The 27,909-nt window shown below is 53.4% G+C and overlaps 2 protein-coding genes across 2 annotated transcripts; both read right to left on the bottom strand.

Annotated features, from left to right (window-relative positions):
* Positions 1-13,377: 13,377 nt before the first annotated feature.
* Positions 13,378-22,641, bottom strand: LOC133627580 (DNA polymerase epsilon catalytic subunit A-like). Its single transcript, XM_062013860.1, has 15 exons — positions 22,636-22,641; positions 19,750-19,892; positions 18,989-19,226; positions 18,778-18,859; positions 18,658-18,698; positions 18,416-18,508; positions 17,709-17,863; positions 15,707-15,848; positions 15,089-15,169; positions 14,772-14,874; positions 14,693-14,697; positions 14,550-14,660; positions 14,187-14,272; positions 13,519-13,638; positions 13,378-13,387 (listed from the first exon to the last, which is right to left on the bottom strand). The coding sequence occupies exons 1-15, from the start codon at positions 22,639-22,641 to the stop codon at positions 13,378-13,380; spliced, it is 1,416 nt and encodes a 471-aa protein (XP_061869844.1).
* Positions 22,642-23,920: 1,279 nt separating this feature from the next.
* Positions 23,921-26,393, bottom strand: LOC133627579 (ciliary microtubule associated protein 1A-like). The gene is made up of 6 exons (XM_062013859.1): positions 26,276-26,393; positions 25,905-26,105; positions 25,685-25,783; positions 25,230-25,351; positions 24,720-24,857; positions 23,921-24,001 (listed from the first exon to the last, which is right to left on the bottom strand). Exons 1-6 carry the CDS (start codon positions 26,391-26,393, stop codon positions 23,921-23,923), a joined length of 759 nt encoding a protein of 252 aa, XP_061869843.1.
* Between the last annotated feature and the right edge of the window lie 1,516 nt (positions 26,394-27,909).

Here is a 27,909-nt window from a genome sequence, read left to right as displayed (position 1 = left end):
ATTTTACACCTTCCTAGTAGTTCTGCCCCCCTTTATTTCCCCTTTTCCTTACCGCGGTTCTGTTGATTCGGAGGCAGCTCACCCTGGTCAAAGGCAACCGAGTTTCCCGGGTTTCGGCACCATTTGTCAGAGACCAGCTCTTTCCAGGACGATGAAGGACAGGCGGACCACTGCTCTTAGGGCAAGTGACAGTTTATTGCTTCTTCTTATGCTCTTTTTATAGTCAGTACATATCGCAAAGGTCATCAGTATAGGTTAACAAACAATATGAGTACGTATATTTTCTATATGCTACAAATCAATCAAATGTTATCTACAAAATTTATGGTACTGTTTACTACATTTTTGTGATATATGTTCCGTGGCTACAAGACATCTGGTGTCCTTATCATTGTTGTGTATACAGGATGTTTTTGCTTAAGTTAGGGGCTTTGTTTAAGGAGCCAACCCTTTCAGGCAGGCTTCCTTAGAAAGGATTAACCCTTACCAGGCAAATCCTTTCGAGGGCCATTCTACCCTTTCAGGCAGATTGGTCTCATCAATATACTTATATAAGTATATACTTATATCACTTATATACCTTTTCCAAATGCTGTGTACGTGCTACAATTCATGGCAAGTAGTTAATACTGAGCATCACGCGCTGTGCATAAGGCCTCAAAGTTTCATTTTTGTAACAACTTAGACACCAACCTCACTATGTAAAAACACCATCCTTATTGTGCTTAAAACATCAGCCTTATTGTGCTTAAAATATCACCCCATCTCTTTGGCCTTCAGTTAGTTTTCTCTAACAGTAGGGGATGGTTATGCTTACCTTACATTTACCTTAACTTTATACTACTGTTAGTGACATATGTTACAATTGGTTAGTCAGGTGCAAGCAATCATACAATGCTAAATTGAATGCTCTCTTCAATCTTCTAACAATGCTTAGTTTAATACTCTGTCCTATCTTCTTGCTTTGGCCTTGTTTCTGTTACAATCTGCAGTTTCAGTTTTCCCCTTGCTCAAGCAGCTACCACATAGGCATTCCTTTCTTTTCTTTTCTACTGGAGAAGGTGACTCAAAGACAAACTGCTGTCTTTCTCTGTTTCTGTCTGACTCCATAACATTCGTTATAGCCCAGGTCCCAGGACACTGGCTCCTGTTCCAGATGAAGCACCGCAACAGCCGTCTCCCTGTTCCTTTGCCCCCACATCCTTCGGGCCGAGTCCTTGGCTGTGTGGCACAAGGAGAAAAGGTCCCAACAGGAAAGGGCACCTGCTGCCAGTACATCCTGCCTGGGCCAGGCAGGGACTCTGGCAGCAGAGTGCCAAGCCCGAGTGTGGAGCCAGGACGGTGTACACGGTGCCTCTGGGTGCTGAGGGATATGCTGTACCCCTGTGCACAAGCTGAGGAGTCAGCAGAGCCCAGCCCTGCAGCACTGACTGCCACTGCTCGGTTTTTTCCCTTCCAAAACAGATTTTCCCCTCCAAAATCTTCATTTGGGATTGTACACTCTTGTTTGAGGCTCCAAAGGTGCATTTTTAAGACTCCCACCTGTCACTTTTAAGGCTCCAAGCTGCACTGTGAGTGTTCAAAGGTGCCTTTTTACAGGCCAAACTCATCCTTTAGGAACCAACAAGGAGGGGTGTGCTGCTGGACCTGGTACTGACGAATAGAGAGGGCCTGGTTGGGGATGTGAAAGTTGGAGGCAACCTCAGCTGCAGTGACCATGAGATGGTAGAGTTCAAGATCCTGTGTGGAAGGGCCAGAACACAAAGCAGGACCATGACCCTGGATTTCAGGCGAGCCGACCTTGGTCAGGAAGAGCAGTGGATGTTATCTACCTTGACTTCAGCAAGGCTTTTGACACTGTCTCCCACAACATCCTCATCAGAAAGCTCAGGCAGTGTGGCTGGGATGAGTGGAGGTGAGGTGGATGGAGAGCTGCTGAATGACAGAGCCCAGAGGGGGGGGGATCAATGGCACAGAGTCGAGTTGGAGGCCTGTGGGCAGTGGAGTTCCACAGGGATTGATTCGGGGGCCAGTCTGGTACAACATCTTCATCAACCACCTGGGTGAGGGGACAGAGTGTGCATACAGGAAGTTCCCTGCTGGCACCAAACTGGGAGCACTGGCTGATTCCCCAGAGGCTGAGCTGCCAGTCAGTGGGATCTGACAGGCTGAGAGTTGGGCACAGAGGAACCTGCTGAGGTTCAACAAGGACAAGGGCAGAGTCCTGCAGCTGGGAAGGAACAACCCCCTGGCCCAGCACAGGCTGGGGGTGACCTGCTGGAGAGCAGCTCTGCAGAGACAGACCTGGGAGTGCTGGGTGATAATAAGCTAAATATGAGCCAGCAATGTGCCCTCATGGCCAAGAAGGGCAATGGCATCCTGGGATGCATCAAGAAGAGTGTGGGCAGCAGGTCAAGGCAGGTTCTGCTCCCCCTTTACTCTGCCCTGGTGAGGCCTCATCTGGAGTCATGTGTCCAGTTCTGGGCTCCTCAGCTGCAGAGGGACAGGGAACTGCTGGAGAGAGGCCAGAGCAGGGACACCAAGATGATCAGGGGACTGGAACATCTTTCATATGAGGAAAGGCTGTGGGAACTGGGGCTGTTTAGTCTGGAGAAGAGGAGCCTGAGGGGGGATCTTATTAACATTTACAAATATCTAAAGGGTGGGTGTCAAGCGGTTGGGACATCCCTCTTTTCTATGGTAGATAGTAACAGGACAAGGGGTGATGGGATGAAGCTGGAACACAAACAGTTCCACTTAAACATAAGAAAAAACTATTTCACCATTAGGGTGAGGGAGCCCTGGCACAGGCTGCCCAGAGGGGTTGTGGAGTCTCCTGCCTTGGAGGTCTTCAAGACCCGCCTGGACATGTTCCCACGCGACCTGATCTGGGTGACCCTGCTTCTGCAGGTTGGACTAGATGATCTCTAAAGGTCCCTTCCAACCCCCACCATTCTATGATTCTATGACTGAAGTCTCATTTCTAAATGAGTCAAAAGCTTTGATTCTTGTGTGGGAAGTTTCATTTTTATGGCAAACATGATAAATTTTAGGATCTAAATCTGTTGTTTATTTTACACAACATTTCCTTACAGTCCACGTGTTCATTCCTTTAAACTCTGAACCATTGTTTGTAGGGCACAAAGCCTTCTTTTAGCATCCAAATTCCCACTAACAGGATCCAAAATGAGGTCGGGGGGGAGGGAGGGAGAGACTACTGGGGCCCCAGAGCCCCTCACACCCCTTGTGACAAAAGCACGGGGGGAGGGGCTAAGGTGGTGGCTCCAGGACAAGCCTATGGCGATGGTCTGGGCTGTGAGGTCACAGAGCCCCGTGTTTGCACCGCGTGCTGTGCTGAGCTGAGCCACAGCCACTGCTCAGTACTGCCAGCAGCAGCAGCGGCAGCAGCAGCGGCAGCGGCAGTAGTTCAGCACCATAGGCAGCTGTGACCCCCATGAACATCCTTATACTCCTGTTCCTGCTGGCCCTGGGAGCTCAGGAAGCCCAGACTGCTCCGTGGCGACCACGGCAATCAGGTGAGCGCAGGAAGAGCTTGGGGTGGCAGCGGGGCTGGGGCCGTGGTGGGGCAGGGCCAGGGGAGCAGCGGAGCTGAGCTGTAACCAGGAGACCACGGCCACTCCATGAACAAGCAGAAGGCACATCCCTGCAGGGAGGCACAGCAGGTCAGAGACTCAGTGGGAGCATTTTCTGGGGTAAAACACCTCCTGGGAGCAGTGCAAGGGTCAGAAACAATTCCCAGAGCAATCTCTGAACTGCTCTGTCCAGGGGCAGCCTTACCCAGGGCAAGAGCTGCAGGGCAAGGCCTGGCAAGATCCCCCAGGAGCAATTCTCCCCTCAGCTGAGTCTCTGCGCTACCTCTGGCGTTCAGTCTAGGGAACAGCTTTCCTTGGGAGATGTTTCCTGGGGAACAGCATTCCTGCTCCAGCCCTGCAGTGCTGTCCTTGGGCAAAGCCAGGTCTCCAACACACAGCCCCAGCCCACAGCCCAGGAGAAGAGATGGGGGTTGCCCATGACCTGGAAATGGTACTGGGAGAGCTTCCAGTTGCTGGCCAGTGGTTCACTTGAGCCCCTCTGCAGCTGCTAAAATTGCTCCCTATACCTGGGTCTCACCTCATTACCTGAGACCTCCAGGCCCTGCAGGTCACTAGAAAGCAGGAGATCACAATCCCTAATGGAAATGTGTTTGATTGCAGCTGTGCCTGAAGGCAATGACCACACCAGTTCTCAGCTGAGTCGTGTGCAGGAACACCAGGGGAATCCCACAGGTATGTTGCATCTGGGTTTTAATATTCAGTTCATAGCTACTTTCACTAGATATTTTTTTGGACGAGTGCCGTGGAGCAGTGCCGCCTGTTCACGGCGTTTTGCTTCTTCCCTGGAGAGCTGCTGGCTCCAAGCCCAAATGCGAGCCAGGGGTCTCCTGTGAGGATACAGCCCTGCACTGTGTGGTCTACACCATGGCGTGAGCCCTTCACACGTTGGGCTCTTCTGCTGTTGGGTGAATGATGGAAGCTTCTCCTCGGTGTTTGGTTGCAGATGTGGCTCCAGTTCCTGCTCTGGAACCCACTGTGTATCCCAGCAGTCAGTGCTCTGTCTTGAGTGACTGCACAGACTAAACACTAATATCCATATATTATTAATCAGAAATTTAACTGCACTCATTCTCTTGAGGTCTTGAAAGAGCTGGGAAGAAACCTGAAGCAGAAAACCATTCTGAGACATTTAATGAGACTGTGAAAAGATTTATGGAAAACGTGGCAAAGGCAGGAAATGGTGGGTAAATCTGTCCCTGAACCAAAAGCCTTGGGAAGCTGAGGGTTTATATGCTCCACAGCCTGGTCCAGCCCCTTGTTCTCCTGGGTGTCTGAGAGCTCTCACTGAACCCTCAAGGTGAAGGACAGCTGGGAGCTGCAGCCTGAGCTTGAGGCCGGGCTCATAACCAAAAGGCAGCTGCAATGAAGGGCTCTGAGCTCAGCCTCGGCTGGTTTGGCTTTCTGTTCCTAGTTTTCTTTTAGAAAACATGGCTCTGATTTTTGATTGGAATTGGGGGACTTTTGGATCCGCATTGACACTTGTGAACGTGCCCAGAATATCAGGTGTTTTATTTTCCTTTCTTGGTGAATCTCTCAATATGTGACGAACACTTCTCCTGGGCATTTGGTTGCAGATGTGACACCACCTCCTGAGATGAATCCAGCACTGGAACCTACCTTGACACCCACTGGTGAGTGCTCTGTCTGTAGTGACATCACAGACTAAACGTTGTTTTCCATATTTTGTTACTGAGAAAATTAACTTTATTCTTTCCAATCAGGTTCTGGAACAGAGAAGACAGCTAAACCAGAAAAATCTCCTCAGTTCTTCAGTGACGTCATCAAGAAATTCATGGAAAAAACGAGAAAAACAGGAACTGGTGGGTAAATATATCACCCCAAAACTGAAGCCTTTGGAAACTGCTGAGTGAATGTCCCAATGTGTGATGGAAACTTCTCCTGGGTGTTTGGTTGCAGCTGTGGCTCCAGTTCCTGAGAGGTATCCTGTGTCGAGGCCCACCGTGCATCCCAGCAGTGAGTGCTCTGGCTTGAGTGACCTCACAAACTCAACTCTAGTTTTGTGTATTTAGTTACTTGAGGTATTTAATTTGTACTTCTCTTAAATGTCCTCAAACAGCCAAGGAGAAATCAGAAAAGGAAACATCTGCCCAGCAGTCCTTAAATACACCAAACGAAATTATGGAGGAGCTGGACAAAGTAGCAAAAGGTTAGTAGATATCACCCCAAAACAGAAGCTTTGGGAAGCTGAGGGTTTAGTTCTGGGCATGGACATGCTGTGGCTGACACACGCAGGGAGGGATTGATCAGAGCCTCAGGACACTGAGCCAGGGTTTCATGCCTCAAATCTGGTGCTGGTGAGCCACAGAGATGGCCCAGAGTCTGTGCTCCAGCTGAGGCTGTTAAAGCAGGACTGGCCAGAGCTGCTGCAGGAGATCAGCCCTGGCCAACCCAAGCTCATTGTGAGCAAGGGCCAGAATGGCTGATACAGATATGGACATCCCTGAGTCTGTACCTCAAGCAGCTGAAGGAGATTTGAAGCAGTGTATTGAAATGAGAGAGGAGAGATGCTCTGTTCTGTGTCTTTACAGAGGAGGCTGGAGGTGATGGATATCCAGATGCAGATCTGCATGCCAGGGCTGACATGATGGGAGATCGCACAGGTAAGTCACAGCCTTTTGTTTCTTCCCCGGAGAGCTGCTGGATCGAAGCCCAAATGCGAGCCAGGGCTCTCCTGTGGGTGTGTGGATACAGCCCTGCACGATGTGAGCTACACCATGGTGTGAGCCCCTCGCATGCTGGGCTGTTCTGCTGTTGGGCGGATGTGATGGACACTGCTCCTGGGCATTTGGTTGCAGGTGTGGCTCCACCTTCTCAGATGGATCCTGCACCAGAAGCCACTCTGCGAACCAGCAGTGAGTGCTCTGTCTTGAGTGACCTCACACTAAACACTCATTTTCCATATTATTTTTAGTGAGGAATGTAGCTCAGTACTTTGTAGTAAAGTCCTCAAAGAGGCAAGCAGAAAGCAGAAACAGGAAAATCTTCCCAACTGTCTTCAAGCCCTTGGGGAAATCCTGCAGGAACTGGACAACGGCCTGAGACAGAGATGGGTTGTGTCCGTGTTGCTCACGGGGCGGCTGGTCAAAGCGCTGTGCTCCCACACGTGCTCTCCATCTGGCCTCATGAGTTGTGCTCAGTGGGACCACTTGTCTTCATGGGTCAGAGACAGCCTCCATGTAGCAGCAGGGAGAAGCCTCGGGGAGGGAAGGGGACTGAGTGCCAAAGAGATGGTGCCCAAATCTGAAGGTGTGCCACGGAGGAGCAAACCCATGACACCAGGAAAACTGGATGGCAGCCAGCCCAGAGAGTACACAAAGCTGAGAGGAGAACGACCAGAGAGCTTTGACTTGGTTTCTGGAGTTTGCCCTGTTTCTGCTGAAACCAAGGCACTGTCTCAGCCCCTGTATATTCACGTCTTCGGAGATGCTGAGAAAGGGAGGAAGAACATTCCCTGGCCATGCCAGCCCTGCCAGCAGTGCGCAGGACACACTAACGTGCAGAACTGTTCTTCCAGGTGCAGATGGTGAGAAAAATGAAAATGCTGATAATCTGCAGGATTTTACAAAGTATTGCACCGAGGGCATCTTGTCATTTCTGGGCTCTGTGCTGCTTGGAATGATTCTGTGTTGTTTCATCTATTTGTGGAGAAAGAAGAAGCGGTGAGTTGTTTCAAGGACTTTTTTGCTAATCTTCTGTATGAGATGGGCGCTGTTGCCTGTGAAGTATTCCGAGGTGGGACATTCTGGCGTGCCCAGTTAGTTCCTGGCCAGACTGGGCTGAGCTTTCTGCTGACAGATGATTGAAGTGGCCTCTCAATTCATGGGAGCTCTTTTCCAGATCCCCTTCTTTCTGTGGCAGGTGTTAGTTCAAAGTGACCCTCCCTCGACGAGAGCAGACACAGCCACAGATGCAGGCAGGGCAAGGTCAGAGAGTAGAAAGAACACGAGCTGGCATGGGCAGAGAAAGTGTCTTGGCAGAGAAGAAGGGATGATAGAGGGCACCTCACTAGAGAGAGGGCTGAGGCATTCAGCTTGTCTGCCGAGGGAGCCAAGTGCTGGTCTCTGCCTGGTGTGCTAAGAATGGACTTTGGTCCCCTTGACATGCTGGACTCAGGGCTGCTTGATGAAACATGAAGAGCAGGAAGATCAGGATGGTCAGGGCTAAGAGTGGAGGAGCCGTGGGTGGGTGAGCAGAGCCCCAGCTGAGGGGTGTGGGCACCCCCTGTCTGCAGAACCTCTCTGTGCTCGCAGGTCCCATGTGCAGGGAGGAGCCCAAACCCCACCGTGTGCCCAGCAATACTCAGAACCACTTCATCTGCCCAACAACAAAGCTGCAGTGTAGACTCAGCAGCTTCTTTTCTCCACAGGAACCTCCCTGCAGCTTCAGGAGTGCAACCCTAGACCAGCAGCTGCTCTTCCATCCTACCCTTCTGTACACCCCAGAAACCCTTAGAGGAAAAAGAAGATTGGATTCGCAATGTGCAACCTGAGGAAGACACCGAGGATTTCCTTCACCCTTTACAAAGTCATGTGCTCAGTAGACAATCTCCACATCAAGTATACTGATGGGAGTTTCTGTGTAGCATTTATACATTAACCCACTGAGATAATAATCCCATGTATTGTTCTATTAAATGCCTGGTCAAAGATTTCCATCTGATTGTCATGTTGCTTTTGCATTCTAAAGCTCTGATGTACATGCTCTGAGAAGGTCATTATGTTGCATATGTCAGCAGCTTCAGGGCTTGACTATAAATTGCTGCATATAAGGAGAACAGCAAAGAGTCATCAGGAGCACAACTGTGGCAGCAAAGCCGGGCACTGACCCCTTTGCTCCTGAACTTTATCTTGTGCTGAAGCCAACGGGAGACAAGCCCACCCTGTAGTGCAACAAGTCTCAACTTTATTTGCAAAGATACAACTCTTTTATAGATACAATAATCAGGCTCATACATATTGCAAAGCTAAGCTCATCATTGGTTCCCAGTTAGCTGCAAACCTCGCCCTTGTTTCAACAAACTCCAGATACTTGTGGCTGCTTAACCCAAACTAAGCTCCTGCTTTCTCACCCTGTGATCATACAACTCTCTTGCTCTCACATCCTTGAGCAAGAGTCCAATATCTTATCGCTTAATGCTTACTGCCTAACCAGCTGTATTCTATCATGTCCTCTTTCCTCTAGCCAAGTCTCCACAAAACTCCCCACATTTCCCCTGTTTTCTTTTTGGACAATGATATTAGCCTGCCACATCCTCTCAAATGTTTTTTCTATTGTCTGTTGAATACAATTTATAAAACAGGGAATCACTAACAATACAAATAAAACAATACCTATAAAGCCAATTCCATACATTATAACATTTCGCAACCAAGGGCCTATTCCCCATCCTAATCCCTTTTCTTGTTTCAACTGATGTAATCCCTGTTGAAGTTCTTTCAGTTTGGCATGTATCAAGGTGGAATGGTCCGACAGGTTCATACAACACATGCCCTCAAACTCTTCACATCCATGTCCGTGGGCTAATAATAAAAGTCTATGGCAGCTCTATTTTGTAACACCGCATGATTTACACTTTGAACGTCAACTGTTAACATATCAATCATTTCTGAAGTTTAATTTACCTCATCCTTAGTCCAACATCCTAACTGTTTAGCCAAGTTCATGGCCTTATTGGCTGCTCCTCCTGGCAAAAGGGTGGCAACTATGACTTGCTTCAGTTCACTCCAAAATCGTGGGGGACCAATATCAGTACAATCAAACTCATAATAACTACGTTTTTTGCGGGAGCTGTTATCATGGTCAGCAAGCTGCATTAGCGTGGTTAAGTAAGGGTAGAATAAAGAGAGTTTTCCCCAAATAACAGGGTCCACCTGGGAGATTTACTGGTATTCCGTTCCAGACCCTTTCTCCACAGATTAAAAATATACCCGTGGGCAATTTCTTCGGTGATGTAATACTAGAAACATTACAGCTGGAATGCAATTGCTTAAATACTGTTTCTGACTTCAAAGAAGAGTCTAAGGTGGCCCAGTATTTTCGATTTCTATTAAAGTCATGGATATCCCGTGACATAAAACCCAATTTCCCCCAGTTCCATTAGTACCGAAGCTTGCATTGGCACTTCCAAACAGGTCTATTTCCTCAGGGGGTGAGGCTAATGTGGTATTAAGGGACTTAATCATCTCACATTGACCCTTCCCGTCCGAATGATCGTGATCATCGCTAATTGTGTTCAGCTTCTATTACACAAGGTGTTATTGTCTACTAGTCCACAAAATTCCTCTGGATTCCACACGGGCAATCCTATCAAACACGTTTTAAAAGGATTAGTAACCCCTCCCAAACTAAGACAAGGAGATGATTGACCAGTTCGATTAGCAAAGGTTATCCAAATATTATCTCTAGGCTGATTAAAATGCGTCAAGCTGTTAGCAATTATAGTTATACTAAAAGCTATGGTTATAACAAAACACCTCATTATTCATTAAATTCACTGTCTTTTCGTTTTATATCCTTCAGTCTTTTGATTGTTAGCCAGTCCTCCAATGACCACAAGACGAGGGTGTATGTATTCTTCAATCTCTTCCTGTCCTTTTTCGTCAGATGGTTGGATCTCCGCAGCTTCAAGGACAGCTCTTGTCCACCTGGCTGGCACCCAAATGGATCCTGTGGGAGAATCAACACACAAATACCCACGTCCCCAGTATAATACTTTGGCCAGAGGCTGCCATATCCCTGTTTTAGGGTCACGATATTTAACCCATATTTCTTTCTTTCTCTCCTTTTGTGCCTTTGGATTATGATGTATTATTGCAGGTGGTAGCTTCTGTTCCCCAAACACACACAGGTGGTTCATAACAAATAAGGCCTTTAACAATTTCATATGTGGGTCTTTAACATCCCCATATTTGCCAAGATATCTTTTTAGAGTCCCATTAGCTCTTTCTGTTATGGCCTGTCCTGTGGGGGAATGGGGAATCCCTGCTACATGTTTAACTCCCCATTGCCTCATAAACTGTTCTATGCTTCTTCTTATATAGACCAGTCCATTGTCTGTCTTTATTTTCTGAGGAATTCCCATTGTTGCAAAACAACCATATTAATGACGCTCCACATGTATGGCCCTCTCCCCTGTCTGTGCTGTTGCCCAAATGAATTTGCTCCATGTGTCTATGGTTACATGCACATATTTTAGTCTTCCAAACTCTGCCACAAGTGACATCCATCTGCCAAACATCAACCCCTTGTTTACACCATGTGCTTATATCTGCTATCACCAGCACCTCCTCTCACTCCACCCCGTGCCCACCTCTTCTGTACCTTTCACCTCTCACGTTACAACCCGAGATCTTCCGGATGCCTACCACATCTCCCCCTCCCTATGCTCGATGACTCCAGTGTCCTGTGGCACGGGCTGATACATAACGTGTCTGCCCAGCACATATGCTAGCTGAGTCAATTGCAGGAAGATATGATCAGGTGGTGGTCGTGTTCCACTTCACTATTCAATCCTGCCAATAGCTGAGTGACTCCATCTTGATCTGCATCACGGTGAGCACTCCGAGAAACACGTCAATCTGCAAGAGAGACTCAGTAGACCGTTATATCTTCTACGCCCCATGCTCTCCCCCTCCCTAAGACGGTTGAACTGTACTTTTAAAGTAGTGTGAGCGCATTTAACGATCGCCCGTCCCTGGCTAGTGTGAGGGACACCTTGACTCAATGCATGGGGATAGCTGGTATGTCCATGACCCCTGCGGGCAGCCTATAACTCAAATTTTACTAACAAGCATCAGACCCTTACAATCAGCAGCAAAGCCAGCGAGTTTATAGTATTTCTAATTGGTCCTTTCTCCAAAAGCCAGCTGTAGTTTTCTGCGAGAAGCCTTGCAGTTTCACACGCTGCCTCAGCTTCCTCCTTGCTCCAAGTTGTTATCTCGTAGGTATTTTTGCTTCTTTGTTTCTCACAGTAGAGAGCAGCTCAAGGACAATCTGCACATTAGTGATAGCAACTCATGCCTGGTGAGCTTCTTCTTATACACTGAAAAAAAAAAGCACAGCTGACAAACAAAGTTATTATACTTGTGCTTAAGGTAAAATCTCTAGCAGGTCTATGTTGCAAAGTTGTATGGCTGATACTACTTACATTACTAATCAAGTCTTCTAATGTCATTGAGGTTTGGTTACTTTGTTTGCTAGGCCAGCATCTTAATTTGCATAGCTGAGTCAATAAAGCAGATACTCCTACACCTGGAGCAAATATACTAGTTGCTATTATTGTTGAGGGAGACCAAAGGTAACATGGTCATCACATTCGCCAGTAAATGCATGCACAAGTTGTTTTGGACAATGATGTTTCTAAATCATTGTGTGATTAGGCATCAAGAGCGTCAGTTGCTCCAAACTGCGTGGTCCCCTTTGTAATCTCGAGGGTATTCCAGGCCATGCCTGGTCCCCACAGATCAGAAAAATTCCCTTTGGTAACTGTACAGGCACAAGACTAGACCTGGATCTTTTTGGTGAAGTATAATTGCACCAAGATGTTGTGTTCTTATACACGCCCAGGATGGGATCCACATTCTGTCCCAAATGTTTTGGTATTGCTGGTAAAATTAAACATAACACAAAAATCCATCTTTATAGATCCCAATAATTCTAACTCCTGTGGCTCTGTTGTCATTATTGGCAACCATGAAATGATCAAATCCCAGCTGTCAACTTTGCCATTACCCTTAACTAAGGGATTTGTTTTTAATGCATTTGGTACAGGCCATTGTGCCACATCTGATGGAACTCCCACCAAACAGGTAGAAAAGGGAATATCTGGAGAGGCCATTGATAAACATATTGTAGACTGATTGATTGCTTTGGCCAGTGTAAGCCACATGTTTTGCTTGGTTTGTTGAAATTGCCTAAAACCATTTCCCACAATCATTTGAAGCATCAACAGTGTGACAAAATCCTCCTTTTTTACTCCTGATAAAAAAATCCTTCACCAATGAGTCTAAAACACAAACCACCTTTTAGCTTCTCAATGCCAAAATGTTCTGTTCCTGACACCTCAAACACCTCAGAAAGTTTCCCCTGTAAGAAAACCACTATTCATCATCACATCTACAGCAAAAGGCATAACATCACGACCAACAGTTTCCACACTCTTTGAGGCAAGGGACTGAGGATGGAAAGGACGAGCCCAGCGGTCCGTGAGGGCCGGGGCCGGCGGTGTCGGCGCGGTGTGTGTGGGGGGGCTCCGGAGACACTGACCGGGCGCGGGAAGCGGCTGCGCGGCGGCGGCTGCGGATGGAAGGGGCGGGGGGGGTCTGGCTCACTCCGTGCCGTCCCCGGCGCCGGCGGCGCAGTCGGTATTAGTCTCTCCCGTGTTTTCTTTGTCTCCACTCGCGTGCCCGATGGTGCCCAGGACGAGATGCCACCAGGGCAGCCAGTCACTCTCCAAAGCCCAGACACTGCTCCAGTGGAAAAAACCCACATAAAATACCCCAACTTGTCTCTCTCTCTCATGCATGCATAATGTGTTACTTCCTCTTTTGGCTGTGCCAGGAGGCTGTTGGGTCAGGACACGGCCCCTTCCTCACTCCCTCAGTCAGTCCTCAAACACAAGAGGACAGCCACCAGCAGGCTGCAGGCAGAGAGACAGCCCTAGCAGCCCTTCACAGAGAAGGCTTGGCAGTTTCTGTGGTGTGCAAAATGCCAAGGGGAAGCAGCACAGTCAAAAAATAGACTATCATGCCAGCCTGTGGAGGTGCAACACACAAGAGCTGCCAACAGACAGAAGGATGATGGTTCTCAAACACAAGCGTAGGTATTTTACAGAAATTCAAGGAGTCAAGGTGCAATTCTATATCAGAGAGGCAGCATTTGGTACCTCACACAGTCCATGTGGATGCACTGGGATGCTTTGTACTCTCCCTGGCTGTCCTTTTGAAATCCAATTTCCCAATACATATTAATTCCATGAGCTGCTGCTCTCGCTTCCACAAAGGGCCTGGGGAGAGAGACAACATGAAGAGAAGGAACAGAACAGTCATTTCCCTTCATCTCCAACAACAGTTTCACAACTGCTTGATAACAAACTACCTAAGGAATTTATCAGGCAATTTTTCTGTGATTCTGGCCACAGGCAAAACTTCCTGCAGGACAGAATTGCAGCATGAGGCGATGCTGTTTGCTTCTGTCCTCCAGCAGGAGGTACAGGCACACGGTCTCTCTCCCCCTGCTTCCCAAAAGCTTGCCTGCACACATATCCTCCAGGTCTCTTTTGAGCCTCTCCCTAGACTGGACTCATCCATACACCAACGCTGCCACGTTGACAAGGGTTTCAAGCAGCTCAGCTGGGTGGATGAGACTCTACAGAAACTCTCATTCCCAAGTCAGTCACCACAGGTTTTGGTGAGGTGCTCAGACTGGCCAGACAGCACAGATCACACACTGTCAGTGTTCTGTGGGCCATGGAAGGACGTCAAGGCTGGTGCCCGACCCTGCCCCACAGTTGAGGTGACACCTTGCCAGCTTAGTTTTCATTCATGATCTTACCAGTCAAAGAAGTCTCCATTATATGTGACAATGATGTTGGGTTTGGTCTCCTGGATGTGTTCAAACCACCTCTGGATCAGATGAGCCTAGGATGAAACAGAAGAGTAGAAAATATACATGGTACACTTAATTTCCTCATGGAGAGGTGGTGGATACCACAGGTGACTCCACCCTTCCCCTCTCTTCCCCACTTAGCCCAAACCTGACCTCTCTTACCCTTATTGCTGAGAACAAAAGCATGCCCAACCCTGCCAGACCCACCACATTCCCCAGGGAGGCAGCCAACCAAGCAACCACTGCTCTTTGGCCCACAAGAGCCCCAGGCAGGTAAAAAACAAAATCTACTGGGCAGAACTGACTTACCTCATCTGGTTCATTAAAGACACAAAACGGACCCTCGTACTCTGGCTTGGGAGTAAACTCAAAGTCCTCAATATCCTCAGAGACAATCTTCCTGTTTGTGATCAGGTAGCCCTAGGGAGGTGACAAGGAGGCAGTCAGAAGGCCTTGGCTTGTGAGCAACACAAAAAATGTTGTCCAAATGATGGTTCACTTTCCTTGTGAAAGCCAGAGCTTATGGAGAACAACTTAGGATGTAGGAGATCATCATGATCTGGTCTGTCTCTGCATCAGGAAACTTCAAAGGCAGTTTGGTAGTTTCAGGGTCAAAGGCGAGAACGACGGGATCCTGAGCGGGACCAAAGCCGTTACAGAGTGTTCTGCAGGTGACTTCAGAGCAATTCTGCTGAAGCCTGCTGCTAGCCCACCAAGCTAAGCAGACCCTAGCCAGTAACTGTTCTACTGCTTTATCAACCCCCAAATCACTACCCAAGCCCAGAAGCAAAGCTGTCCAGCTGTGCACCACGGTGTGACCCCAGCAGCTCGCCCGGCCTGGTGCTCACCGGCCGCTCCCCCAAATCGTCCCGGCGGGTGATTTTGGGGGGGAAGGTGCTGCCCCGGCACCGCACGTTGTACCAGTGAGCCTGTCGAGAGAGGGTAGGCAGGGCTTCACCGTGGGGCCAGCTCCTGGCTGGGCACAAAGCTGCAAACAAACCCCCCAATCCTACTGAAGGCCTCCCTTGTGGGCCCTCCCCCAGCCTCATCGCTTGGCTGCTGGGAAAAAAGCTGCACAAATTAAATGCAGCCCAGAAGAAAAGCTCAAACTGTGGCTGCTCAGCAGTCATTTCACTTCTTTGCACATCATTAAGCAAGGAGAAGGCCCAGCAGTACAGGACAGAGCACTGGCACAGGCTGCCCAGAGGTGGGTCTTCAAGACCCACCTGGACACGTTCCTGTGTGACCTGATCTAGGTGAACCTGCTTCTGCAGGGGGTTGGACTGGATGAGCTCTAAAGGTCCCTTCCAGTCCCCACCATTCTATGACTCTATGACTAAGCTTTACACACAAACTCATTGTCACTGACACCTTTGCCTGGAGACAAACATTTCTGCCCTGTCTGGGCTACAGGAGAACAGCAGCAGGACAGCAAAGCTCCTCCTGCTTCCCTGATCCCTGCTCACCACGTGGATCTTCAGGTCAATGGAGAGACGAACGTGGTAGGGAACGTCGTACTCCCACATATCCATAATGTTGTCCATCTGGCTGGCAACCTCTCTGGAAGCCCCTTCTTCCTCTGTGCTCAGGCTACCTCCACTCAGAGCACTGCAAAGAGCCCCACAAAGCAGCTGCCTTACCAGAGGGCATGGCCCCACATCCCCAGCAACCAGCACCAGGAGTCAGGGGCAGAATGGCAAACACTTCCCCACCATGCAGTCACCATCTGTGCTCAGAGGCAACCCCAGGGCACACAGCACCCACAGCCCATGCTCCTGACCAAATTCAGCCCTTCTCACATTTGTGACTTGTGTCTGCTTAGAGGCACAGGCAGGCAAGACCCACACGTCCCTGTATCACCAACAGGTCCTACAGTGTTTGGTTTATAAGCATGGCACTTGTGGCCAAGAAGCCCAATGGCATCCTGGGGTGGATGAGAAGGGCTGTGTGCAGCAGGTTACGAGAGGTTCTGCTCCCTCTCTGCTCTGCTCTGCCCTCGTGAGACCACATCTGGAATATTGTGTGCAGCTCTGGGCCCCTCAGTTCCAGGACTGGGAGCTGCTGGAGAGAGCTCAGCACAGGGACACAATGATGGGGTGGAGCATCTCCCTTGTGCTCAAAGGCTGAGGGAGCTGGGGCTCTACAGCTTGGAGGAGCCTGAGGGGTGACCTCGTTCATGGTTACAAATGCATCAAGGGTGGGTGTGAGGAGGATGGAGCCAGGCTGTGCTCAGGGAAGGCCACTGATAGGACAAGAGGCAACAGGTACAAGCTGCAACAGAAGAGGTTCCAGAGAAACACCAAGAGGAATTTGTTCCCTGCTGAGGTGAGGGAGCACTGGAAGGGGCTGCCCAGAGGGGCTGTGGAGGCTCCTTCTCTGGAGACATTGAAGCCCAGCTGGATGAGTTCCTGTGTGACCTACTCTAGGTGGTGCTGCTCTGGCAGGGGGGTTGCACTGGATGAGCTTTCCAGGTCCTTTCCAGCCCTTCAGATTCTGTGCACTGAGCCTAAGCAGAATGAGGCATCCCAGGAGGCCCCTCAGAGAGGGACAGTACACCTTCTGGGTGAGCAGGGAAGCCCTCAATTCACTTCATTCTTCTTCCTCAGGTTCCAACTGGAATCACACTTCAAGGCCAGGATACCAGAGAGAGGGCTGTACTTTTCATGTCTATATTCTGGTTGATCTTTAAACCAAAATTTCTTTCTTTTTTTTTCTTCCTGCAACAAGGTTTCCAACCCTCTGAACAAGTGCCTGGCCTCTTATTCAGACAGAAAATCACAGACTCATAGAATCACAGCGTGGTGGGGGTTTGAAGGAACCTTTAGAGTCCCATCCCCGTGCCAAAGCAGCTCCCACCTAGATCAGTTCACACAGGAACGTGTCCAGGTGGGTCTGAAGACCTCCAAGGGCCTCCACACCGTCCCTGGGCAGCGTGGGCCAGGGCTCCCTCACTGAAACAGGGAAAAGAGCTTTTCCTTATGTTTCAATGGAACTTGTTGTGTTCCAGCTTCATCCCATCACCCCTTGTCCTGTCACTTGATACAACAGAAAAAAGTGCTGCCCCAACCTCCTGACACCCACCAGTGAGATATTTGTCAATGTTAATGAGCTCCCCCCTCAGTCTCCTCTTCTCCAAACAGCCCCAGCTCCTGCAGCCTTTCCTCAGAAGGAAGATGCTCCAGTCCCCTCAGCATCTTGGTGGCCCTGCACTGGCCTCTCTCCAGCAGTTCCCTGTCCAAAAATGTTTGTTGGGCTCTTTTCTTCTTTAGTCCCAGCTAGAAATAAATTGCCCAGTACCTCTCAGACACCCCCAGCACAGCACTGAGATGGAAGAACCACCTTGGAGACGGGTAGCTTGGGTCAGACCCCAGGCAGGACAGCACCTCTCCGAGAAAAGCTAAGAACTAATCAAGGGAGCCTAATTATTAAGATGAGTGACAGACTGGCCACCTGAGGCAGAGCTCCCACCTTGCCAACGTGGCTGCGTAGACGTCGCTCGCAGCGTCTCGCTCTCTGTCCTTCCTTACAGCAGGTGAGATCTCCTTCCTCACCTTCACCAGCTCATCCACCGTGTTGAAGGACAGCTTGATGTCGTTCCTCTTCAGGCCTACCAAGTGGTTTGGCTGTAAAGCAGCAAGATAACGTTAGCTTAGGGGGGATGCATACTGAGGGATGGCCACCGTAAGACAGGGTGAGGAAGGCAGACAAGACTGATTCAGGTAGAAAACTTGGCCACAAAAAAGGTGCCAACAGGTGGAAGAGTCAAGCACCAAGAATTGATTCTGGGGAGCACGTCAGGGAAGAGCACAAGAGCTGCATAATGAGGAACCAGCCAGCCCTGCTGCCTGCACAAGGACCACAGGAGCATTTCCCCTGGAATGAGAAGGAAGCACGTGCAGCATCCCCCTCCCACAGCATCTCCTCCCTCACTCGTCCTTTAATTCCTGCAATTGTCTTGAACATACTGTGCACAAGCTGATGTGCTCAAGGAGAGGAAAGTAATCACTACTGGTAAGTAACCAGCCAAAACCAACCCATTTCTGAGAGACACCGTGAGCAACGGTAGGACACTGAAGTGCAGTTTCCCTCCACTCCTCCATCTCCTCCTACTTCACTAGAGGTGTGAGGGGGTTTCTGAACCTTGAACATTACTCAGAGCACAAAGGAATACAGACCAGGTCCAAATCTTCTTTGGGAACAGTCTCCAGCTTCGCAATCTTCCCTTGGAATTTCTTGGAGAGGAAGGAGGACGCTTCTAGCTCGCAGCCCTGCCGAGAGACCCCAGGGCCCAGCACCACGGCTCCGTCCCCTGCGAGAAGACTTTCCCAAAGCAGGATGCCCAGGGGGTCTTGAGCTCCCCAGGGATCTGCCGTCCCCTCCTCTGGGGAGCTCAGCCCTCCCAGGGTCCCCTGCTCACCTTCTGGGTAGCAACACAGAAGTAGGGCTTGTAGGGCAAGGCTTCCTAGGAGAGAGCAGATGGGTGACAAGGGCGGTTCCCCTCGCAGGGCCCTGCGCCGTGCCCGAACCCCCGGGACACACGTTGAAGCGGCTCCGTCCTCTTGGATGAAGTAGTAATCCACAGCGCTCACGGACCGCCGGTCCTCGTCCAGCACCTCCGTCTGCCCACGGGCACCACGGGCTCAGTGGGGTCCCTGTACGAGACCTCCCGTGCCGAGCGGGGCCCCTCCCCGGGGCCCATCCCGCCAGCCCCGCCGGGCACCTCCCCGCGGCTCCCCCTCGTCCCGTACCGGATGCGTGTTGCTCAGCGAGCCCGTGCGCTCGCCAGGCTCCGGTGGCCGCTCGAAGCCAAACAGCGCGTCCAGACGGTCCGTGCGCTGCGATCGCTGCAGGCGCTTGAGCGCGGACAGCGCGAGGCCATCGTCCCGGGCAGACGCCGCACCGTCAGACCCCAGCGCCGTCTCCGGGACCCGCCCGCCCGCCGCCCCCACCGCGTTCCCTCGGCATGTGCCCCGCAGCCGCCCGGCTCTGAGCGCCGCCCGCCGCCCCGCAGCACCGGCACGGCACGGCACGGCACGGCACGGCTCTGCACGGCACGGCTCCGCACGGCACGGCTCCGAACGGCACGGCACGGCACGGCACGTGAATAGCGATGGTGAGAAAAAGATGCAACAAGGAACAAAAGGAAAGTTGTAAAGATCACTTCTTCAGATCAACTCCTGATGCCTATTATGAGCGTGTTTACAAGGGCACGTGTCCCCCAAATCCCTTCCCCAAATGCACTGCTGCATTCCACACACCACGCAGGAGTGGCACTGGGCTGCTGGGATCAGTCACAGACATGGCTGAGGGAAACAAAGGCACCTGAAGGAAGGGATTTGACCAGCAGTCAGCAAGGGCTTCACTGGAAATGTCTGCTGAAATCCCAACAACTGCCTCGGAAAGGTCACATCAATCCCAGACATACAACAACAACAGCCCCCAGCCAACACTACCCTGTGTTCTTCACTCCTGAAGGACATCAGGTTGGCACCACAGCCAGGGTCCCTACCTGGGTGTGTGAACTTGCCCGTCTGCAGCCAGCAAGGCAGAGCTTTTGTCCCCTCCTTCCCCGCGGCGGCTGCCAAAGCAGCGGCACAGCCAGGACGGCGAGCTCCTGGCCGGGCTGTGCCTGCGAAACCTCTGGCCCAGCACCTGTGGGGAGAAGGGAGATGGAGTGAAAGCCCTGCCAGAGTGAGCAGCACCACACACTGCTGCTGTCAGGGCAGGGACTGAGATGCTGGGGCGGCTGCGGGGGCTCTGGCAGCTGGGGCACCCGGGGCCTGTGCCCGGGGCCTTGTCTCCATCTCCTGCCCCTCCCCAGCTCTCGGGTCACCAAGGGGCTGCCCCAGCCAGGCCCAGCTCAATATTGGAGCTGCCATCAGCATCCCCGGGTGGGCAGCAGCCAGGAGACACCCCCAGAGCTGCCCAAGGGCCTCCCTGGCCTCAGGGGCAGCCCCAGGCCTCACCTCAGCCAGGCCACAGCTGCAGCACAGCCTGTGCCTCACAGCACCGACACGGCTGTGGGCAGCTGAGGGGGCAGCGACAGCTCCCAGAGCGCCCAGCAATGAACAGGGATGGCTGCCAGCCCCTGCCCAGGGCTACAGCTCCCACATGGCCCAGGAGCCAACATGGCTGGCCGGTAGCCAGTGCCCCAGGCCTACAGCTCCCACGTGCCCCGGGGCCTCCTTCCTGCTGCCTGACCCTGCAGGGACACCAGCCCCTGGCCAGGCCCCCCTGACCCTGCAGCCCCATGGCCGCCTCCCCGGGGCTGCACAGGCCCAGCCCCAGGAGGAGCCAAAGGAGGAGGAGGAGGAAAATACTGGGGAGGAGCAGGGCAGAGGGACAGAGCAGGAAAGGGATGGAGCTTAAGGAGACAGGGAGTGCAGGAGGAAAAAGAGCAACAAGCAGCAGCAGAGAGGGACAGAGAGAGGATTGGAAGGGCAGAAAGGAGAACATGGGATACACAGACACAGGCAGGGAGAGGGACAGGGGGGCAGAGAGACAGAAAAGGCACCAGGAGAATGGACAGAGAGATGGGACAGGGATAAGGACAAAGGGACAAGGGAAAGGTGAGAGAAAGGGAGAGGCAGGGACAGAGGGCAGGGACAGAGAAGAGAAGGAAGGGAAAGCATCCGGAGAGAGCGAGGAGCAGAGGGATGTGGATCAGCAGAAGGAGGCGCAGGAGGGTGGAACAGCGATGGGCTGAGAGAGTCAGAGGAAGCTGAAGTTGCATTGTCCTGCCCAGGTACCCCTGAGGAGTAGAAAAGCACCGGTTACAGCCTAGGTTTCCTCTTGGCGAAGTTCGTCTGTCTTGGGCTTTTCAAGGGGGAAGAGAGGAAGCCCTTGGCACATTTGAGAGACTCCAAGAGGGCTCTGAATTCTGGGCTGGAATTCTGTTCCTCTGAGGGAACGGAGCGACAAGAAGAAGAGGAGAAGAAGCGCTCGAGCACTTTGTCCTTGTTGTGCCAGAAGCTGCCGCTGAGGAAGATGGAAAGGAGGACACCCGAAGTCTCCTGGATGTCCCCGTGGTGCCCACAGAGAAGGTTCCAGGGCTGGATGGGGACATGGGGGCAGGTGGGATGGGAAAGGGTCACTGGGAAGGGCACTGAGGACCTGATGGGGCCCAGTGTCTGCAGGCATCCCTCTGCAGGCACTTCCTGAAGGTCTCCCGGTGTCACACACTAGAAGCTGGTCTGTCCTGGCTGCAAGTAGATGCAGGAGCAGCTTCACTGCCATCTGCCCTGTCCCCTGGGGAGCTGCTGCCTCAGATGGCTTCCTCTGGAAACGCTACTGAGGAGCTGCTGCAGTATCCAGACTCTTGTTTGTGTGTCTGCCACAGGCAGCTGAACACAAACATAGACGGGACAGCACAGAACAGACTCGTGTCTGCAGCAATGTCCCTGCCTATGTGGATGGCTTGTGGGTGCCTATTGAAACTCCCCAAATCTACCCTAAAAGCTTCAGGTGGGGTTAGCCTACTCTTTCTACCCCCAGACTGAGGTACCGGAGCACCCTGGACCCTCTTTGCAGCCAGGGAAAGGAACAGGCACCTCACAAAGGCTCTTCCCATCCCAAGAGGTCTGCAGCACAAGGCAAACAGCACCCAGAAACAGCTGATTTTCCCCCTCTTTGTAAGAACATCCCTGGTTTGGGTCCCTCACTGCAAGAAAGACATGGAGGGGCTAGAGTGTGTCCAGAGATTGGCAAGGAAGCTGCAGAAGGGGCTGCAGGACAAATCTGATGAGGGGCAGCTGAGGGAACTGGTGGTGTTCAAGCCTGGAGAAGAGGAGGCTGAGGGCAGACAGGAGCACTGACAGGAGGCTGTAGCGAGGTGGGGATCGGCCTCCAGGGATGGGGACTCCACCACCTCTGTACACAGCCTGTTCCAATGCTTAATAACCCCCTCCAGGAAAAAGTTCTTCCTCATGTCCAATCTAAAGCTCCCCTGGCACGACTCAAATCCATTTTGATTACTGGGGAGAAGACACCAACCCCCTCCTCACTGCTGCTCCCCTTCAGGCAGTTGTACAGAGTGCTCATGTCTCTTCTCAGCCTCCTCTTCTCTAGGCTGAACATCCCCAGCTCTCTCAGCTGCTCCCCATCAGGCTTGTTCTCCAGACCTTTCACCAGCTTCGTTGCCCATCTCTGGGCACACTGCAGCACCTCGATGTGCTTCTTGCAGCGAGGGGCCCAGAACTGGGCACAGTATTCATGGTGCGGCCTCACCAGTGCCCAGCACAGGGAGACAGTCGCCTCCTTGGTCCTGCTGGTCACACTATTCCTGCTACAGGCCAGGAAGCCATTGGCCTTCTTGGCCGCCTGGGCACACTGCTGGCTCTCGTTCAGCTGCTGTCAGTTAACACCCCCAGGTCTTTTTCCACAAGACAACTCTCACGCCCATCTGTCCCAAGCCTGGGGTTGTTTTGGCCCAAGTGCAGGACCTGGCACTGGGCCTTGTTGAACCCCATGCAATTAACCTCAGCCCATTGCTCCGGCCTGGCCAGGTCCCTCTGAACAGCCTTCAGGTAGCTGACTGTGAACTGCTTGCAGCGTGCGAGCCTCACCCTGGGGCTGAGCACTGGCAGTGGAGGAACGACACAGCTGGGCAGAGACAGCACCAAAAGGCAGCTAGAGACACTGAGAGAATACAGAATGTGTTTGCTCTGGAAAAGCTTTCCCACCACAGACCAGCGCTCACCAGGGCTCTGCTGCCTCAGTAGAAATGATTCCTTGCTCTGCCACGCTGCTGACAGCTCAGCCATTTGTCCCAGTGAGGGAGGGCACAAAGCACCACCTGCCTTATGCCATGGGGGGTCACCCCCTTCCAGTTCCTGCAGATCCCTTGGTCCTTCTCTATCACTGGCTGCTCCCATTTGCACTTCTTTGCAAGGAATTGCAGCCCAGGCCCTGACTGGACGGCTCTGACAGGGAGAGGCAACAGCAGCAGGGTCTGTCAGCGTCCCCTGGTCACTAACCTGACACCCACTGCAGCACAGCAGGATGCAACCTGCCTGCAGCATGAGCAGCTTTTGGCAGAAGGCTGAGAATGCTCAATAGAACCAGAGGGATGCAGAGAAACCTGAGCCCACCTTCCACAGCAAAGACAACTCAGGGGGAACGTTGCGGGAGGTGCTGGGGGCTGCTGCAGGGCAAGGGCAAGCTGGTGCCTGGAGCTGGCACTCAGAACCGTGCTCACTTCTACATCCATACATCTGTAGAGCTGGTTGTCACCCTTTTTGTGCAGTAGTTGCTTGGAGCAAAGGAGAAGCAGAGACAGGCTGTGAGGCTGGAGGCTTTATTGAATCCTTTCTTCCCTTCAAGCCCCCTTCTCCCTTCCACAGGCCCCAGCTCCCAGCCGTGTCTGCACCTTCCCAAGGTGACAGTTACCTACTCTGATGCTAAAAGGATAAAAATGTCAGAGAGACACTTCAGGTCCCAGCAGAACCTCACACAATGGGCAGCAGGGGCAGGAGAGACACTGACAGGGGGCTGTCAGAGCTCTGCCTGGCTGCCTCCGTCCCTCTGGGTGCTGTGCCCTCAGCCTCCTCCTGCAGTGCTTAGGCTGAGGCACAGGCATGAGAGGGAGGCTGCAGATGGTCTGCACGTGCTCAGCCCCTCTGCCCACAGCCCCGGGTGAGCAGATGAGAGCTTTGGGGTCTGTTGTTTCCTGAGCCTTGTGTCTAAAGCAGTAGAGGGAGTGTGTAGGGGGAGTGTCGGATGCCAAAAGTGGGAGCAGGTGCCTGGGACTTGATCAGCGTCACCTGGAAGGGAAAAGGGAGACTCTCAAGAGGTGCCCCCGGGGCCCTGTTCTGCAGTTGACTCCTCTGCAGGTGTGGCCATGGGGTACAAGCTGGTGTGTGTGCATCCCCTGTGTGTTGTGCTGTCTGGCTGTTTGCAATGGCTGCAGCTCTTCCTGCTGGGCATTTCTCCCCTTTGGGGGGAGGCCCGTCAAGGCCAGAGAAAAGCAGTTTAGGGGCAGGTGGGATCCTTTGCTCGAGTGTTGTCCGAAGGCTGCTGCAAGCCAGGATGTGGGGTTTGCTGTGGAATGGTGTGACAGGCCGGCTCCAGCTGGCAGGGCAAGCTGAGGGCTGGAGCTGAGCTGGGCCTGGCAGCTGCTGCAGGTCCGGAGCCCTTGTGTCTGCAGGCAGACTTGGCTCCATGCCCCTGCCCTGCCAGCAGATGCCCAGAGCACGAGCAAGGTCAGCTCTTGGCTCTGCGTGTCCCCTCTGCAGCGCTGTGTCCTCCTCAGGAGCCTGAGGTGTGAGCGTGTCAGCGTGGAACGGCCGAGGGAGAGGCGAGGCCAGGACGGGTTCTGTGGCCACGCTGCTGGGCTTTGGGCCCAGGCAAGGAGCAGATGTGCCGGCCCCTGCTGTGTCCCTCCCGGAAGGGGCTGGGGAGCTGTCAGAAGCCCGTTGGAAGGGATTGATGCTCAAGGGCTGGCTGTGGCAGAGAGCAGCAGAGGCGGGCGGGCTGCCTTACCTTGCCCAGGCTGTAGTCGGCCGGTCCCGGGCTCCTTGCTTGGCCTCCTGGTGCGGTTTTGGTGCCCATGGTGTACGCGGGAGCCCTCGTTTTGTAGGTGTCCAGCTGCACCTTGGGGAATGCAGCAGGCCCTGGTGTCTGTGAGAGAGGCAGGGAGGATGCTGGGTGCCAGCCCAGCTGCGGGCTCTTGCTGTTGGTCCCAGCAGGTCGCGCCGGCCGAGCCACAGCCGTGGGGCGAGAGGCAGGGAGGGACTGGCACAGGGGCAGCTCCTGGTGCCGGCCCAGAGGCCGGTTTGGCGGGCAGGAGGCAGCTTGGCCGCGGTGCTGCTGAGCTGTGCCGTGCCCAGGCTCTGTCGCTGGGCAGCGAGGGCTGGCGGGCGCGGGCTCAGGCTCCCGCGGGGCTGCTCGGGCTGTGCTGCCGGCTCAGGGCAGTGCCCGCGCCCAGGGGCTGCCCAGGAGAGCGGCCGAGCTTCAGCCGGGGCCGGGACGGAGCCGAGGCGCGGGGCTCACCTTGGAGAGGTCCTCAGCAAAGCTGCCGCGCTCACTCTTCCCTCGCAGGGAGTAGCAGGGGCTGGCAGGGCTGCAGGCTGTGTGGGGCCCCAGCTGCCTGGGCAGGGTGTAGGCGGCAGGACCTGCGAGGGGAAGGGGCAGAATGCGCGGTGAGCCCTGAGGGGAGAGCAGCAGCGCCTGGGAGGGAGAGCAGCATGCGGCCAGGCTGGCTGTGAGGGGCAGGGAGGGTGTCCTGCTCCCGCTCCTGCTGTTTCTGGCTGCTGCTGCCCGCGCAGGCTGTCGGCAGCTCCAAGCCTGAGCTGCTGCTCCTGCTGTGGGAGAAGCCGGTGCTCTGGGATGTCCGAGAGCTGGTGCAGAGACTGCGGCATCCTGCTGTGTCAGCTTTTCCCCAGCCCAGCTGACAGAGGCTGGAGGACACAGAGGCTGCCCCAGGGTCTCTCCCAGAGCTCCCTTACCTGGGCCCTGCTGGGTTTTGGCCTTGTGCCGGAAGGACATGGACTGCGCCGGCGCACGTTTGTAGAGGTGTTTGCAACTCTCCTCAGTGGAGTAGTCACCTGGGGCAGGGGAAACGGGCATTGAGGCTTTGGGCTACTCCTCGAGGCACAGAGAGAAGGGCAGGGAGGAGGAGCTCAGCCGCGCTTGCTTCCCCTCTGGAATCCTGCAATTAGCACTCACCTGGCCCAGGGGTGACCTCGGTCTTCTCCTTGGGCCGCCCGCAGATGTGCTGTGCTGGGGCCACGTACTTCCCGTTCCTGGTGATGGAGGCTGGGATGTAGTAGGCAGGGCCCGGGGAGCAGCTCTGCGGGGCGGGAGCTTTGGCCCCCCGCATTGTGTAAGCGGGGGCTTTGGCTTTGGTGATGCAGTGATCCTGGCAGCCTAGGGAGGAAAGCCCATGAGAGGCTGCCTGCCTGCAGCCGCCCGTTGCCTTTGCAGCCCCAGCCCTTGCTGTGTCCTGCCCAGAGCAGGGAGGCTGAGAGCCAAGGTGGCAGCTGCATGTGCCCCAGGGGCAGCGCCCGCAAGGCAGCCCCTGGCCAGGGCAGCTCTACCTGTTGTCCCAGGCAGCGAGTACTTGGGCCCCGGGCTGGTGAACTGGGCCATGATGGGGCCGCGGGGCCGGTGGGGTCTCCAGGGGCCCACCCAGGGCCCTTTCTGAGCCTCGACCATCGCACGGGGTGCAGCTGCTGCAGCTCTCGGTCGTGCAGTGCGGTGAGAGTGAGGGCAGCAGCCATGGGGCGGCAGAGGCTTGGACAGGGGATGTGGCGGGTCCTGGAGACACTCTGTGACGTCACAGAGGCTCCTGAGGCCCGTCTGCACCTGATGGGGAGCTGGGGATGTCCCTCATGAGGTCTGCATGTCAGAAACGTGCAACGAGGGGAAAGGGATGGGCTGCTTGTGTTTAACCTTGTCACGGTTTGCCATGATAGCCTTTTCTGGTGAGGGGGAAGGGGCTGTAAAGGTGGCTCCTGTAAGAAGTTGCTCGCAACTCTCCCCAGCTCTGAGCCAGACCCACTGCTGGGGCTGAGCCAATGAGACGCCTCCACGACCACTTTTTAAGAAGAAGCTGGGAGAGGAGGTTTCTTCCTCCATCTTTTTCTTTCTTCTGCCCCTTCTTTTTCTTCTGGCTGGTGGTGGTGCAAGGAGTAGGAACAGAGAGAGAAACAGCCATGCGGACTCCAAGGTCAGTGATGGAAGAGAGGAGGAGGTGTGCTGGAGCAGAGACTCCCATGCATTCTATGGAGAGAGCTGGTGAAGCTGGGATTTATTGTCATTTCTCTAAAGACCCCACATCAGGGGCAGAGACTCACTTTGCTAAAGCTGGCCCCAGACCAGGGGCAGCGATTCACTTCATTAAAGGCCCCGAGCCAGGAGCAGTGACTATGGCTGGAAGAGGCCGTGTCCTGAGGAAGGGACCCAATATCCACAGCTGTAACTGTGGGGAGGAACCCACGACAAAGCAGCTCATTCAACTTATGCCCAGAAGAGGCCTTGTCCCGAGAGAGGGACCCTGCAACTGCAGAAACTGCAACCGTGGCAAAGAATCCACGCCAGGGATATTCACCAAGGACTGTGCCTGTGTGAGGGACCCCGTACGGCAGAAGCCGCAGCTGTTGGGAACAACCCACACCAGAGGTGTTTGTTCAGGACTGTGTCCTGGGGGAGGAACCCCGTGTTGGAGCAGGGGAAGGATGCCAGGAGTCGTCCTGTGAGCAGAGAGAAGCGGCAGAGCCCATCTGTGAGAGACTGAGCACATCCCCCATTCCCTGCCCCCCTGAGCCGCTGAGGGGGGAGGAGGGAGAGATCTGGGGAGCAGTGAGCTGGGCCTGGGAAGAAAGGAGGGATGGGGGAGGGAGATCTTAAAGTGCTGCTTGTAATTTTCTCCTCATCCTACTCCCTTTTTGCTTTTGTTCTGCTCTGTTTCTTGTAGAATAACCTTTCCTCCTTCCCTCTCTCAGTTGAGCGCTGGAGTCTGTTTTGCCCGGAGCCGTAACTGGCAGCCAGCCCTCCCTGCCCTTGTCTCCATCTACAACTACCTTGGTGATCTTTTTACCCCCATTTCGCTGGGGCCTCTGCATCCTAACGAGGGTGTGGGTGGATGGGGGCACCGAGCGAGAGACTGTGGTGGTGCTGCTGCGCTGATGGGCCAAACCACGACAAAGGAAGGAGCCTCTGTGGTAGGCGT

The sequence above is a fragment of the Colius striatus genome, chromosome 22, assembly GCF_028858725.1.
Source record: "Colius striatus isolate bColStr4 chromosome 22, bColStr4.1.hap1, whole genome shotgun sequence".
NCBI classification, from domain to species: Eukaryota; Metazoa; Chordata; class Aves; order Coliiformes; family Coliidae; genus Colius; species Colius striatus.
The sequence above is the reverse complement of the archived record's forward strand: the minus strand, read 5'-3'. Positions and strand labels throughout refer to the sequence as shown.

What these genes read in the sequence shown, in the direction of transcription:
- LOC133627580 (XM_062013860.1), bottom strand. An exon ending in GGGCAAGTTCACACACCCAG is followed by an intron (nt 19,227 to 19,749) that starts GTAGGGACCCTG and finishes GGCGGCGCTCAG; the next exon opens with AGCCGGGCGGCTGCGGGGCA. An exon ending in TCTTTAATGAACCAGATGAG is followed by an intron (nt 14,273 to 14,549) that starts GTAAGTCAGTTC and finishes GTTTCATCCTAG; the next exon opens with GCTCATCTGATCCAGAGGTG.
- LOC133627579 (XM_062013859.1), bottom strand. Translation starts at nt 26,393, where the DNA reads ATGGTCGAGGCTCAGAAAGGGCCCTGGGTGGGCCCCTGGAGACCCCAC. An exon ending in TTGCTGAGGACCTCTCCAAG is followed by an intron (nt 24,858 to 25,229) that starts GTGAGCCCCGCG and finishes CCTCTCTCACAG; the next exon opens with ACACCAGGGCCTGCTGCATT. An exon ending in CCGACTACAGCCTGGGCAAG is followed by an intron (nt 24,002 to 24,719) that starts GTAAGGCAGCCC and finishes TTTCCCTTCCAG; the next exon opens with GTGACGCTGATCAAGTCCCA.